The following is a 16,056-nucleotide window of genomic DNA, read 5'->3' as shown; positions in this document are numbered from 1 at the left end:
GTGAATGAAGAAGAATCTTAATTTTTTTTCTGTGGAGGTTTTTTTTATGGGAATGTGGATCTTTCAGATCAATTTGAGGAGTACCAATAGTCAGCATTTTCTACATTTATCATGTCATGCAGTGTGGGACTCGCACTGGTCTGGTCTTGGTCTCAACCCCTTACAGTCTTGGTCTTGGTGATGATTTAGGTGGTCTTGATGACAAACACTGGTTTAGTTACTTAACCTTCGGTTATGCACATGACACAGAAGGTGACGTAGTTTTGTTTGTTTCCGATTGGATTCTAAAAAGTATTGTGTGTATCCACATCAAAACCTAATCAGTTCTTCCTGAGCCCGTAGGCTAACTTTCCACGAAATTCCATTTAAATCTCTAATAACATTTTTGAGATATCCTGCAAACTAACAAAGCTACACCAAGGATGTTATGTTTTTGAAATCTGGTCATGTTACACCTCTCACATGCAGTAGTTCATATAAAATCAACTATTTTCGAGCTTTGCAAACTTGAAACAAAGTTGCAGTAACAATGTTGATCATTTAGATTCAATATGAACAAATCATCTCAAGCAGAACATGCAACTCCTCCAAGTCACTGTAAAAAAAACAGGTATTTGGTCATAAACCAAAGCGTTGGACAGATTTGTTAGTACATTGGTGCTAATACAATGGTCTTTACAAGATTTAATGGCATTTGATCCAACCGTTAAGTAGTTAAATGATCGTTGATCTGCCTTGCTCGATTGCCAACATGTAACTCTGCACAGAAAAACCTTTAAATGATGCTTTATATTTGCTGACCGCTTTACTGGGCTCTGAGCTAAATTTTGCCCAACCATCTTAACAGAAATTTACCAACTCTTGTTCCGACCTGATTGCAGCATAGAAAATTGCCGAAGCATTGACAGATTACGATGCACATGCTGGGGCTACAGTTGAGTACTTACCACCTAAAGCTTGCTTCATTACAAAATCCATGGTTCCTGCTGATTCGTGTAGTTGTTTATTTCAAAACCAAAGAGAACTGAGCATGTAGCCACCAAGCCTGGGATCTCTGCGTGTCTTGGTCCTTTGCACTTTCCCTTTCTTCTGTCGTGATGCTCAATGTCTTCAGTGACTCTCTTCTGGACCTGAGAGAGAAGAAATCAGTATTAGTTTGAATACATGGTAATTAAGGAAGTGCTGGGTTTACAATTCCATCTTCAAAACATCAATAGAGACACTAAATACAGCGATATAGATCTCCAGTCCGTCAGGTATCGGACAGTGCAAGACAGCGGATCACGCTGGTGTTAAGACAACAGATAATGTGATCTTCTTAGCGCTCTATCTCTGTGACAGGAACCCCATTCTGGGAAGCCCGTGGATCAATACTCAGGCCATTTGCTCCAAGTCACTTATTCGTCTGTAAGTCAATACCACTGGATTGCTCATCTTCTACCGCTGACTGGCCATACATTTTTCATGGTAAATAAAACAACGTGTTTGATTTTAATCCATCAAACTCATGACACACATCCAGTACGCATGCAGAAAATCTTCTTATATCCACACTAAAGCTGCAAAGAATAAGGGATTAATCAATTAGTTGTCAACTGTTAAATTAATCGCCAACTATTTTGATAATCGATTAGAGTCATTTTTATGTAAAAAAAAACATTCTCTGATGTCAGCTTGTTAAATGTGAATATTTTATAGACATTTGAGGTTTTGGGCTTTGGCTTTGGACTTTTGAACATTTTTCACCATAGTCTGATATTTTATAGAGCAAACAACTAATTAATTAACTTACTTATATGGAAATACCAATAGATAGTCACATCTTTTCTCATATATTTTCTCATCAATATTTCATAAACTATGACAATCCACTGTCTCAGTTTCAGAAACTACTTCCTGTGTTTCCATCCCAGCTGATAATACAATCACTGTGTGTGTTAAGGTTTGCCCAAAAGTCTCAAGGTTGGTTGATATACACTAAACAAAAAGGTGCAAAAGGAGTCTTAAAAGGCACCAAGTCCAGCAAGAAAGTCACTAAGTTGCAGCGCTGTCTCCTAACCCTAAAGGCAGTGACACACCAACCCGATAATTGGCCATCGGACAGTCTTGCGAGGTCAGTGACTCAAGTCTGTTCGGTGTATTCCGTGCCGTCATCCGTCCGAGGAGCTGTCGGCCTTCATTTTGGCCGGCCTGACATGTTGCGTCGGAGGGCGGGCAGTCGGACTCCATGATGAATCTGATTGGTGGAGCGCTAACCCGGAAATGACGAGCGGGATGAGCGTGACTAAGCTTCTCAAAATCTGACAAATCTTTTAAACTGACCTTTGTCAATCTGAAGTGAAGACAGATTCAGCAACTGCATGGACTATTTCTCGCTTAAAATGTTTTCAGAAACACATTTCGGTGAACTATTTTAGTACAATATGAGATCGTATTCTGAACAAGCCGCCATGACAGTCTGGCTGTGAATTTCCAGAGAAACCAGACCCACGTGACGCGTTCGTCCAATCAGTTGCCGGTTTTCGTTTTTTTGGGCGACAATACAGATTAGTGCTGCCTGCTGTTATGGAGATATCAAGTCTGCGTCACTTCGGTGTGTTCTGAGGCACTTTTTGGACGTCAGGGAGCCGACTGATCAGTCCGACTGCCTTTTCTGCCGACGGTCGGCCGTCGGGTTAGTGTGTCAGGGGCTTACAATTCCACAATGGCCACTCTCCAACACACGGACTGCGCAACGCTCCTTGGTTCCGCTTAAAATATGTGGCTATTTTCCATCAAAAATAGGTGGGTCAAACAAACACAGGACTTCCACCCAGGAGACCGCTGTCTGCGTCCTGTGTGAAACCAAAAGTCACCGTCTAATTTAAAATTACGTATAGTACATACTTGAATGTAACCTAAATTATGTTTTCCTAACCAAGTAGTTTTGTTTCAACCCCGTGTTTGAAACTGCGGCCGTTTCACAATGTGCGCCTGACGCTGTTACGAGGAAAACGAAGTTTCCCCGAAATGTTATTGAGGAAGTTTTTGCATTGTTTGTAATACAGTTGGACAGTGGCCATTATGGAAACTGCAGCTGCTTTGATCACTAGGCCATGGTTAAGCCTGGTTGCTCATTGGCTTGTTTTAAATATGATGCCCTGTTGTCCCTGTTTCGTGTCCCTGTATACTGTTGCCCCTTCATCTATTTGATAAACTCTCATACTGCACTAGTGTCAACCAAGATGAAATCCTCCACATTTATTGCACCTGACGAACCAGAACGCCATTTCCATTATGAAGCAGATCCCTCCCGCTCCTCCTCACCGAGAAAACCCCCTCCCCGTGTAATTTCGCCACGCCAATAATTGCAGAAGCTGAATAGAGCTGGGATGAGATAGGCTGGATTGTTGCTGGACAGCAGATTGAGCTGCACAGCTTATTCTGGGAGGTAACAGGGGAGACAAGGCCGAGCGGGACCACAATCCATTTGTAACTGTGACCGAGCGCTTCAGGGGGTGAAGAGCCTCATTTCCATTCACACACACACACACACACACACATGCAATGAGGACACACTCATACAAGATTTCATTAACTACTGTACACTGACACACAATACGAGAAACACAAATGCTACACACTGCAGTGCCCTGCTTCGTCCTGCTACACCGTGTAACGCCCTGCAGTGCCCTGCTACGCCATGAACTACTACAACTACTATTTCTAGTCATAGTTCAATTATCTTTATTGTGACTATTATTGCCACTGTTCATCACACCCCCAACCGGCACCGTCAGACACCGCCTACCAAGAGCCTGTGTCTGTCCGAGGTTTCTCCCTAAAAGGAAGTTTTTCCTGTGTATTTTGTGTGTGTGTGTGTGTGTGTGTGTGTGTGTGTGTGTGTGTGTGTGTGTGTCATCACTGTAAGGAGAGGATGGAGGCAATCATTTTGGAAATGAAATCAAAAATGACGTTAAAGGAAATGAAAATGCTCCTGTTCTGCTGGTAAAAAAAACAAGATGCTCGTCAACAAAACATGAATAGTTCAGCAGATAAATCCCCAGAAGACATATTTATCTGATTATTGGGCTTCTTTTTTCCTAAACCAATGTGATGTTCTTGATGAACAACATTTGAAAATGTTCTTGGGAAATGAATAAAATCCAAGATATGGTTTGTGACCATGACAGCAAGGTAAAAGGAAAAGTGAAAGGTGTCTGAAAGTAAAGAAAAGTACATTATGGCAGTATTTTCCTGAAACCATCGCAGCCTCCTACCCCCTGGGCGAGGTCAGAGACCATCATGATCACCCAGGGTTCAGCCATTATACTGTATTGTATGTATATGTATGTAATTGTATACTACGTTCTTTCTTTAAACACTTCATGCAGCTGAACAAAGGAAAATATACAAAACCTTTTGGATAACAAAAGAAGAAGAATATTTCTTTTTTTTTTAAAAGGAGCTGGATGTGTGTGTGTGTGGGGGGGGGGGTCTGGCAGCAGAACCTCTCTTATCGTTTCAGAAGCAGACTCAAGTAAAAACTAATCGAATAAAGAAAAGATGCTGCTGTCTAACAAGGACATCTGGAAGAAAAGGAGACACACACGTACACACACGCACGCACACACACACACACACACACACACACACACACACACACAGCCATAATCAGTGATGTGGTCAGTATGAAAGCTCTCTGTTTTTTTGTTTTTCTAAAGTGTGTTAACGTTTTCATTGTTTCCCACACCTCCCCCCCCCCAGAATTTTTTCCTTCCATCCTCCACCAGCCTTTCTTCTCCTACTTCTCCTTCCTTTTTTTTTATTTCATAATCCGGGCGCTGGCAGCGGAGCGTGACGAAGGATAATGTTATCAGGGCCGGGCAGGACGGCGCGCTGATCCTATCCGGCTAATTGGAAGTTGTTTCCGAGTTTCACGGCCGGAGACGGGGATGGGAGCGGCTCGGTGAGAAAGGCAAAACATGAGTCTGTCAACGCAACATGTTTATGACAGGCGAAGGAAATGTGTTGGAGGGACAGATGGGGGGGAAAAGCTTTACGTGTGTGTGTGTGTGTGTGTGTGTGTGTGATTTCAGTTCAAAGATGACAGGTCCGGACAGGATATAGTGATGATACAGTATTTTAATGATGGAAATAAAAACAACATATTGCTGTTGTCGTGCAAACACTCTTACTTCAGTTTAGCTGGCTTTTCATTTTTAGCTTTAAAGGATGAGCCTGATTGTCAAGAAATTCCATAAAATCAACATGTTTTTCCTGCCGTGCGGGAAACTAAAAACTGTACATGTAATTAAAAAATGTATAAGGAGCTAAAAACATCAGTATGGTCCTTTAAGAAAATCCCCTGTCCTCTTAGGGCCCTATCTTCGTAGCACAAAGCCTGACGCAAGTGTCTTTGCTAGTTTAAGACCGACGCAGTTGTCAGTTCGCCCGTCCAGCACCTGCGTTGTTAAAATAGCAAATGCACATGCGCCCATCTTTGCGCCCATGGGCGTGCTGGTCTTACAGGGAGGTGTGTTCAGGTGCATTCTTTGCGTATTCCTATCTTGAGGCAGTGGGAAGTGATCGCACCATTAACCAACAAAAACCTGGTCTAAAGTCAATAACGCAGCATTTCATTGTTATTTTAACAGCAAATTAGTAAAATGCGCCGGCGCACGGAACCTTTTTTACGCCGTCAAACTAGCAAAAGTGGATTTGGCCACGCCCTAAACGCACCTGCGCCAGGCGCTTCACACTGTGCGCTTAGATCATTAAAATAGGGTCCTTAGTCTCATTAAACTCTTTTGGAAGCTCATCATTTTAGATGTTCTTAACCAAAAATACCATTCATCGTTTTCCAAAACCACTATGGAGATATGAGATTTTTGCCCCACAATGTGTTCATTCATCTTGCATGAACAGTCGCAGTGGTTGCACCGGTCCCACAACCTGCATCTTTGCTGCATTAGTGATGTAATGTAATGTTCTCATCACTGTTTAACCACCCACTGCCACCATGTGTCTATCTCTGTAGTACATAGTGGTCAGCACTGAACTGAAGCAAAATTACAACATGCAAGTCTGAAATCAGCCTGACTGATGTTAACCGTTTTTTTTCCGGGAAACTTTACCTCTATCTCAACCCCAGAAATCTGGTCCAGGTTCTGGTTTCTGCAAAAGTAAATTTTTAGACTGTCCGCCCCCCGAAAAACTCTCCCATAAGTCATTTGTTTAGGCAGCAATTACATCTCATATTTATGTTTATAGTGGAAGCGCCCTCTAGCTGACGTATTAATTATTACAGAGCAAAGCAGGAAGTAATGTGACAAAGTATAGGAATGCCGAGTTCCGCGGTATTATGGATCCCACGCAACTTCTAGGCAAGTCCCACCCTACGAAGCAGCCCGATTGGTTGGGATTAGGCATTGACCTCAAGTAGGTAAGTTTAGGATAGCCAACTGGTCGGGGATAGGACCTGAACAAATCAGGTTCCGTTACCTTGCATAAGCATGGACGCCTGGCCAATAGAAGCATGTGAATGGTATTGAAGGGCGGGTCTTGCCTAGAAGTTGCGTGGGTTCCATAATGACGCCCAAGTTCTGCGTAAGGAGGAAGGTTGGGGTGGTGGATGGGTCAAACAAACACAGGATTTCCACATAGGAGTACAGTGTTTGTGTTTGGTTTGAAAATAAAAAGTAAACGGCTAGTTTTATTTAACTTTATGGAACAAATGCAGCATGGTCATGTTCTGTGTTACGAGTGTAATCTGAATTGAAGTAACGTCTGATTTTAACCCAAAACACCATGTTTTTCTAAGTAGTTTTGGTGCCTAAAGCTAACCAAACTGCAACCATTTCACAGCGTTATCGTCATATGGTTTGGAGGACTAGAGTTGTTGAGAATTCTGGTCCAGGTTCTGGTTCCTGCCAAAATAAAACTTTACAAAACAGAAACTAAACATCTGACGAGCTCTCGGGTGTACAGAAAGAAACACAAAATAAATCACAAGTGAAATGCTCCTGTCCCCTTTAACCAGTTTCAAAGACAGATGTTGAAAAAAACAAAAAAGTAATTTGTAATGGTCAGTACACACACACACACACACACACACACACACACACACGTCCCCCAGCTGGCCTTTCACCCTGTGTTTGATGACCGTAGCCTTGGGACATTCGACTGGCCCTGAATGGGAAAATCAATATATGAGAGCTGGATGAATGAACCAAGATGGCTGACTGACAGGAGCTGTTTTCTCATCCAGGTTAGCATGACTCCCCCAGGACTCCAAGTCTTCATCTGTTAGAGTACTGGGCTTTATGAGATAAAACGGACTACAAAAGTTACAATATCCTTTCCTTTAAATAGAACTACAGATAAAAGGGAAATTATGTTTTTGATTTAGGGGTGAACTGTCCCTTTAAGCTTTTGGTCTGTCTAGAGGCCTATTTCAATGCATTCTGGTGGTGTATAACATACAAAAACGTATGCACAACTATTTGTATGATTTCATACTGAATTACGGCGACTGCCGACTGATCATGTGAAGACGTTTAGCTGACTGGTCACTGTGAGCCGGGTACAGGACACCGTGAGGGGACGGTTGTAACAGCGGGCGTTACAGTTGTGTTTAGCCGACAAAAGTTGACCGTCATGCAGCTAAGATTTGAAGTTATGTTCAGGCACCAAAATGACTAGTTAAGATTAGAAAAAAAAGACTGTGGTTTGGATTAAAACACTGGTCACCTTAAGTAGTACTCCCGGGACACGAACACCCGTCCTCTGGGTGGAAGTCTTGTGTTTTCTCCTTAACTTCTTCCGGGACATGACTCCTCTTCCAGGCATGAAAGTCATGTGTTTTAGGAACCACATATCCACCCTACGCGAATCATCGCCGTCTTACGGAGAAAACACGCCGCGAATAGCTGCGAAGCCCTATGAAGCGGAGCTATTTTCATTTTGTGTATTTGTGTTATCCAATCTGTCAGTTCATACCAACTGCGATCAGGCGGTCGGCCCGCGAGCTGAAACAATCGTTTCGGCGGCTCCTCTATTTCTTCCGCCAGTGAATGTGTAAGACCATGTAGGTAATCACATACAGGAAGGCTACAGCGCAACCGCATACTTTACAAAATAAAACAAATTTCAAGTCAGGTGCTTGATCAGGCACGAATCCACGTAGCACAAGTCTACGTTTCGCGGCTTCGCGGTTTCGTTGGTGCATACCGTAATAAATAAGTGGAATACACATGATATACAGGGCATGATGTTTTGTAGCTATATGTACAAATGGTTAATAAGAACAGCCTGCACTTGCACAAGGAGCTTCACACGTAAAAAAACTAATGTTGTTGAGCGTAAATTTGCGTCATCTGCGAGTCACGTAGTGAAAATTCCACGACAAAACCGCACAAAATCAGCCAAAAGAAATCCTTTGACTGATATGTGATGACAATTCAGTTCGGTTCCTTATACATTTATATTTTCTTAATTAAAATCGTCCAGCAAGACCATAAACAAGCTCTGAGTCACGGGCAGAATGAGTCAAAAAGACAAAATCCCAACAAAGAAAATCAAGAAGTTTGATCTCTCCACAAATTTGCATTGTGGACTGAACAACATCCCACTTATGGTCATTTACTGCACAGCTGCTTTACTCTGGTCAATAAAACCAGTCTCAGACACACACATTAAGCTAGGTGTAGAACCATCTTTCATTGCGTTTATCCAGAGTAAAACACGGCTGTCGGCTGTACAAAACAACACGTTTGCAAAAAAAGTCATCAAAGATAGAAAATAAATTCGGAGTCGTTGGCGAATGAATTAATGATGAGCTGCTTACGCCGGGCCTCGCTCTCAGACCTGCCAGGCAGCGACTTCACCGCCCCGCCAACATTATTTATTCATGTGACTTCGCTGTGATAAATTATTCCCGCAGCACAGACTGGAAGGCAGAGAAGGGATACATGAACTCCATTTCATTTTTCTCTCTTTGAAAGTGACCGATCCGCCTTCGGATGTTAAAGGAGCTTCTGCGAAATTACAGTATGTCGCATGGAGGAAGCTAATTTTAACCTGCATATTTAATATTCTAATAATATTTCATGTGGTTTATTATAGCACCCAACTTCCTGCAGGTTGGAAATTATGACAGATTAGATATTAGACACCAATTTTTCACATATCGTTCTATTTCTGCTTTTGGTCTATATTCAGTATTTGGTCGAGAAGCCCTGTTGAGTAATTATTATAAATGCGGTAAGAACAGCTGTTTGTAACTAAATAAATGAGTTAGTTATCTGAAAGATACGTTTACTTGTTTTGTTCGGTGTGCCTTTCTTTCTTTACCTGCTTATGTGTTAGGTCATGTGTTTATTTCTCTCACTTTTTTTGTCTTTTTACCCTTTGGCGTTTGGTTGGTTTGGTAATAGATCTGCTTTTGCTCAGGACATGTGGAGGCGGGAGGACTCTCGGGGCTGTGCACGTGGGCGGATGCGTGCATTTGTGTTCATGTTTTTATGATGTTTTTGTGGTTCGGTTTAGTTCTTTTAGACACATAAAGAAAGAGTGATTTATAGAGTGTTTAAAGCTTTAGTACGTAACTTTATGATATTAATGAACGTCCGTCCCAGCTCCACACAACTCTCGCTGTATTTCTCAGTATGACTATGTTCAGAAGATTGTGGCATACGGCGACTTTCGCGCGCAGAAACTACAGTGAAGATAATAACCTCTTCTGAAGAGTCCATCATGTTTTTTCAATCCTCTGTGTCCTCTTTGGTTACTAGCAACTGCGTGGAGGAGGGGCGTGGTGCACGATCACGGAAGGCTTGAATCATGTGGACGCGCCGACAGTTTTGTTGTCGTTACTTAGAATTCCTCACGGTGGAGACAGAAACTACACACCATAGCTTTAAACTAGAGATGGTCCAATACCATTTTTTTCTTCCCGTTCCGATACCTTATACCATAACCCTGTATAGATGTGATATGATTGCTTTCATTATTGTTAAGCTCTTTGTGAAACCTGAATAAACGTGAACAGTGAATGCCATAGAACTTTCTTTTTTATTATTTATCATAACGGAAAAAGAACATAAATGAACTACTTTAAAGTAGATTTTCTTCTGGTCTAAATGACATGGGATTGGATCGGGGGCATGAACTCCAACACTCTCCGTTACCGATAAAATATGAAACTATTATCACAAATAAAGAGTCAACTGTTGATGCTGTTGATCAAACACAAAGTATGGAGAATTCTAACAATAGTATGATTATTGTAAAAAAAAATAACAGATTAAAAATCATAAAAGCTGTTTTCAGGGTTGAATCTGCCACGTTTGAGGACATTCATATATAGCTGCCTGGCTCTTACATACATTGACCAAATACATCGATGTCGATATTGCGGCGATATTGTAGGGTTGACGATTGGTGCTTTCACAAAATATTTACTCAATGAGATTTTTTATGAATAATCATCAATTATGCGAATATAATGACTAAGTGGGTAAAGGTAAATGATGAAACAGGTAGAACAGTCTGTTAAGTCTAGAAAATGACATCACTTTACTGTACTGTAATGTAGCCTTTAAAACCAGAAAAAGACGATATCCAAAATTGAAGACAATATCTAGCCTCATATATCTATGTCGATATAATATTGATATATTGCTCAGCCCTAATACACAGGATATATACACACACAGAGTTAATAAACTGACTGGAAACCAGCAGCTCTGGCATGTATATTTCCGGAGACGAGGACATTAAATCTTGACTAACCTACATCTCTGTCCCGTGGTTGTTAGCGAGCGCCAAAGCGCGCCACACCATCCATAATCCCTGAGTTTCTAATGTTTGCACTCAGTGAACGCTGATGACATGACTCATTCTGCTGTGAAGAAAAATGTCACCTCTCACACACCCCAGCTGCAGCTTGGACTATTGATTTGTGCAACGTTCACTGTGTGCAGTAAATCAGAGCGTCAATGGGCACGTTTATCCTCCGATGCTCGCATAAAGACGAGAGGGAGAAGAAGAATGAATGGAAACAGCATTCCTGTTTGTTCACGCTCTCTGTTGTTGTTCCATCTGTTACTGTTCCTTCACGTGGTTTCACCCTGCCAACATCTTTGTTTTCTATTGTTTGAATCTCTCTCTTTAATTCCCCCAGAGTGTGGGATTAAATCTGGGATGTTGGAGCTCAAGCTAAATGTCTTACCCACCTACCTTTTTATTTTTTATTTTATTCAAACCGTTAGAACAGATAGCAGAGCCTGTGGGATTCATTTAGATGCAAAATAGGGTTTTCTAATCATTTGAAGACAACATTGTACATGATTTTACTGTTGAATAATGAAAATAAAAGTTTGTGTAACTATTCTTGCTATACCCTTCTCTATATTTGTACCATTATACTTAGAAAGAAAATGTATCATATTATATAAGTTTGTGAAATGTTTCTGATTTTGATATGTATTAGCACTTTTGCAACACAGTGACATGGCAAATATCTCCATCTTATAGAAGTATATTATAATTGTGTCTATATTGAGCCCTAGAATTATTTTCTTAATTCGTATAGTTGGGGGACTTGAGATAGACAAATAGAAAATGTGACTTTTAGTACTTAGCATGGGCCAAGCTCCAACAAAAAAAAGCTGGACTTCCCATAGTGCCTTTTGTCAGACCCTACCTCATGGATGTATAATAATAACTGGATACCAGACACAAAGATGGCACATATTCAGTCCAATTAAAAATACTTGCCTGGCACATATGCCCAAAAATTTAAAAAGCTTCCGGGTTTTCTTCCGTGATATGCGACCCGCTGAATATGCCCAGTAGTGTTTCTTCCGATGGCACGGCCAGCGAGTTCCCGCTCGGCCCAGAGACTTTACATTGTGATGACGTAAAATCACAGATTGTAAAATTGCTTTTCTCAGGCTTGAAAAAAATGTCACAAATATAAAAAATTCAGAAAAGAACGCGTTATATCTGACCTTGTTTGCAGTTGGAGGTGTCCTGTCAACAGTTTTACAGACGTTTCTTTTACAATGGTGGTCTATGGTGAAAAGGATTTTTGGGACGCATTTTTCGCTGCAATACATGCATGAGTGGCCACTGGGGGGGGGGGAAATGGCTTCAAGGCTGAGCAGCAGTGTTGTATCCAGTTCAGTTCAGTTCATTTTATTCTTTGTCCCAAAAGGGCAATTTGTATGCAGCAGGAAGACATCACATGAAGAATATACAACACAAACCACACAACAATTAGCCCAAGTTAAAGAATAAATAGAATAAATAGTTGCAGAGTTGTGTTGGAGTCATAATAAAAGTAAAAAGAACTATAAACACTCAAACAATAGATAATAATGATAAAGATAAGTAAATAAATACAGGGGTCATTAATATAAGCAAGGGCTATCACCTCCTCTTAGCTGAGTTGAGTGCCTGAATGGAATGAGGAATAAAAGAGTTTTTGTATTTCTGTTTAAGAGCTAAAACGTAAGCCAGATGGTAATAACATGTGTTCTCCGTACAGAGGGTGAGTGGTGTCCTTGCAAATAGACATGGATTTTTAAAAAATCTGTTTATTAAAAATGTCCGTAAGGCTACTGAACTTCACACCCATTATCTTGCTGGCCGCATTCACAATTTTTAAAAGCGCATTTGTATCCTTGATGGTGAGGTTTCCATACCAGCAGATGATAGAAAATGTCAGGACAGACTCAATAAAAGCTCTGTAGAACAAAATCATTCATGTTTTGTTCACCTGGAATTTAGCAAGTTTCCTGATTGCAAAGAGTCTTTGTTGGCCTCTTTTGCAGACAGAAGCAGTGTTCAGTTCGAATTTAAGCTGGTTGTAAATCAAGGTGCCCTGATATTTGTAATATGGCACCATGTCTCTGTCCTGGACCTTGATAACACTACTACAGGGGACATTTGGGATGACGTCTGAGATCAATGGACATATCCTTCGTTTTTGTAATGTTTAGATGAAGGAAAGCATTCTCACACCAGGCAACAAAATCATCAGTCCCTGGACCATGGTCGTTTTCATGTGCACTAAGAAGGCTAACAATAACAGAGTGGTCTGCAAACTTGATAATGTGCCTATTGTCACGATGGCTACAACAGTCGTTGGTGTATAGGATGTACGACAGAGGGGACAGGACACATCCCTGTGGGGATCCAGTGGATGATATGAACTCACTGGAAAGCTCACTGTACACCCTCACCCTCTGACATCTCTGAGTGAGAAAATCCAGGATCCAGCCTACTAAGCTCGGCTCAAGGTTAAAATGACTGAGTCATTTCTCAGCTAGCAAATTAGGTTATATGGTATTGAAAGCAGATGAGAAATCAACAAAGAGTAGCCTAGCATGATTCCCACTCCCTTCTAGATGCTTATATAGGAGGTTGAGTAAGGTGAAATTGGCATCTACCCCCCTCTTGGCCCTGTAGGCAAACTGAAATGGATCTAAAAGGAGTTCAGCCTTAGCTAGAAGCTCAACTTTTCTAAGTTTTTCTAAGGATTTCATGACCAAGGAGGTCAGGGCAACAGGCCTGAAATCATTAAGGGTTTGGGGGTGGCTAACCTTGGCAACAGGCACCACCACAGCTCCACAGTTTCCATAGAGATGGCACTCTCTGCTGGGAGAGTGACAGGGTGAATATATCATAGAATACTGGACCTAGTTGCTCTGCACACACGCAGCAGGTGGCTGCTAATATTATCTGGGCCTGGACTTTTCTTAGGTCTTTAAAAGAGTTGATGACACTACGTTCATTAAAGGAAGGCATACATAGGGGAGATGCCAGAATACTGTTTCTGAGTTTAGAATGTTTATTGCTGAAGTCATGATTGTCAAATCTGACATAAAACCTGTTAAGGTCCTGTGCCAGCAGTGAGTCAGACTTGTAACTGTTCAGTTCAAGCCTACTCCTCCCCCCTCCCTTGAGCCCCGCAATTGTCTTCATACTGTCCCAGGCAGAGCCCAGGTTGTTCATCCTGAGCTGTGTTTCTATTTTATCTTTGTACTTAAGATTTAAGTATTTACTATTTACTATAAAATATACTTAAGAATTAGGGCACTTACCTGCCCTAATTTTCCCTTTAATGTCCTTTTGAAGCTTGTGTAGTATCTGTAAGTTTCCTTCCTTAAAAGCCCTATTCTTTTCATGCAATAACACCTTCAGGGACTTTGTAACCCATGGTTTACTGTTTGGATATACTTTAATAACCTTAGTTGGAATAACAGTACTCTCACAGTATGAGATCCAACTGCTGATAACATCTGTCAATTCATCAATATCAGAGCCAGATCCTATTATACATCCATACCCTACCTGCCTGGTAAATGTCGACATCTTTCAAAAGTGACATTTTAAAGTTCTACTGTAACTCCCCTTTAACCCTGATGACATCACTGTGACATTATCAGGGTTATCGTTTTAGACATGACAAAGCCGCTCCAGGCAACAGAAGACATTAAACTGTTGTTTTTCACAGGTTGAGTCATATTAAACATGACTAGTAAACTCATTTTGGTGTAGAAAATGTAAAATCGGTGGAAGCGCACTTAAGAAAAAAATAGATCCCTGGACAGACATGATGCACACAGTATCTTATATTGAGTCAGAATTGCACTTCATTCTACAAAAGTCTTGAAACAAATTGATTTGTGCTGGAGGGAGGTTAAAAATATGACTTGGTTTTTTTACTTGTTTTTAGAAAATAATGCCTTTAGGACTCAATAACAAACACGATGAAGGTTTGAAGGCGTAGGTAATGAGGCAACCACACAGAAAGAGAGAGAGAGAGTCAGGTTTTCTGGTTGTAGCTGAAACTCAGACTGCAGGCAGTGTGTTGAATATTGTGTAATTAATGGAGCAATTAGCTGCTACAGTACGGAGCGCTCACTCAGCCATCTGTTCACATGCCAAACAAACGAAATCGATACAGCGCCGGTGCTTATCCTCTGGCCGGGCTGTCAACCATTCAACAAACCATTCAGAGTCAATCTGCAGAGGGATTCAGTCACACAAGCTGAGCCTTTTTTTATTATTATCTTTACCTGTATTTATCAGGCATTGTCTCATTATCTCTTTATCCTGATCCTGCTCCACAGGCACTGTGTTTACCTTTGTGCTAATTGTTGGATTATAACCATGTTAGAGTAGCACGCGGGTGTCATTTTAACAGATTAACCAGGTTGTCATAGTTCAGTTGAAGGCTTAGGTTAGAGTAAACCTATTTCTCTATTAAATACCTGTGACCGTATTTCTCTTTCTGTTCTGACTCTGAACTAAAGAAGGGCGCACAATGCAGTGAAGTGGTGTTTTAATAAGTAAACAGGTTTGCAACACCTTTTTAGGGCAACAGCAAAACAGCACTCCTGTAACATTTAAATCTGGCATCATCTGGCAAGATGCAGCATTCACCAATGCCATACATGTAAGCCCATATTCTGGGTAGATTACTTTGTAGTCTATATCATTGAGTTTCCACTTCCGGGATTGCTCTGTTGCCGCCGGAAAATCTGCCGGATTACACTCATTTAGGCCGGATATATGTTGCCTTGGGCTTCCTTTGTGTTGGCATTTTAAATACGGGCGACTATAGTTAACTGCTCCCAGACATGGAGGACTCGAGTCACATGACTTGAAATGACTTGATTTTCTGTTTAATAAATATATATTTTTCCCCCTCTGATATTGAGGAGGAGTTAACTTTACGATTTTAGTGCTATTGCATGCGCGGGAACCCGTTGATATGATGACGCGGCACGCGGCAGGAGATCTGCAGTAAACAAGACTGGCTACGGCTAGTAACTTAACGTCATGGATCCCTCTGCACTGAAAATAATAAAGTTTGGCTATAAGAATTACACATCTTACCAGGCAAAGAAGAAATGGACTGTCTGCAGTACAACAATTTCCGACGTCAACCACCACCACGTCAAATTTCATCAGACACTGATGAAACACTATTTGGACGTTTGTGATGGACAGAACTCCCTTCAGTTTTGGGTCATGAATAAGCACACCCTCCCCTCTTTGTTG

The 16,056-nt window shown here is 41.3% G+C and overlaps 1 protein-coding gene across 2 annotated transcripts in view; it reads right to left on the bottom strand.

The window, feature by feature from the left end:
- Positions 1-16,056, bottom strand: part of LOC144524047 (complexin-2-like) — a 76,268-nt gene that overhangs the window by 18,811 nt on the left and 41,401 nt on the right. For both annotated transcript variants that reach the window (XM_078260014.1, XM_078260013.1), the window contains exon 2: positions 948-1,130. In XM_078260014.1, coding sequence (XP_078116140.1) covers positions 948-978 — 31 coding nt within the window. In that variant the 5' untranslated portion in view covers positions 979-1,130. The remainder of the gene's footprint in view (positions 1-947; positions 1,131-16,056) is intronic.

The sequence above is a fragment of the Sander vitreus genome, chromosome 10 (assembly GCF_031162955.1).
Source record: "Sander vitreus isolate 19-12246 chromosome 10, sanVit1, whole genome shotgun sequence".
Classification (NCBI taxonomy): domain Eukaryota; kingdom Metazoa; phylum Chordata; class Actinopteri; order Perciformes; family Percidae; genus Sander; species Sander vitreus.
Note: the sequence above shows the minus strand (reverse complement) of the source record. Positions and strands in the feature narration are given on the sequence as shown.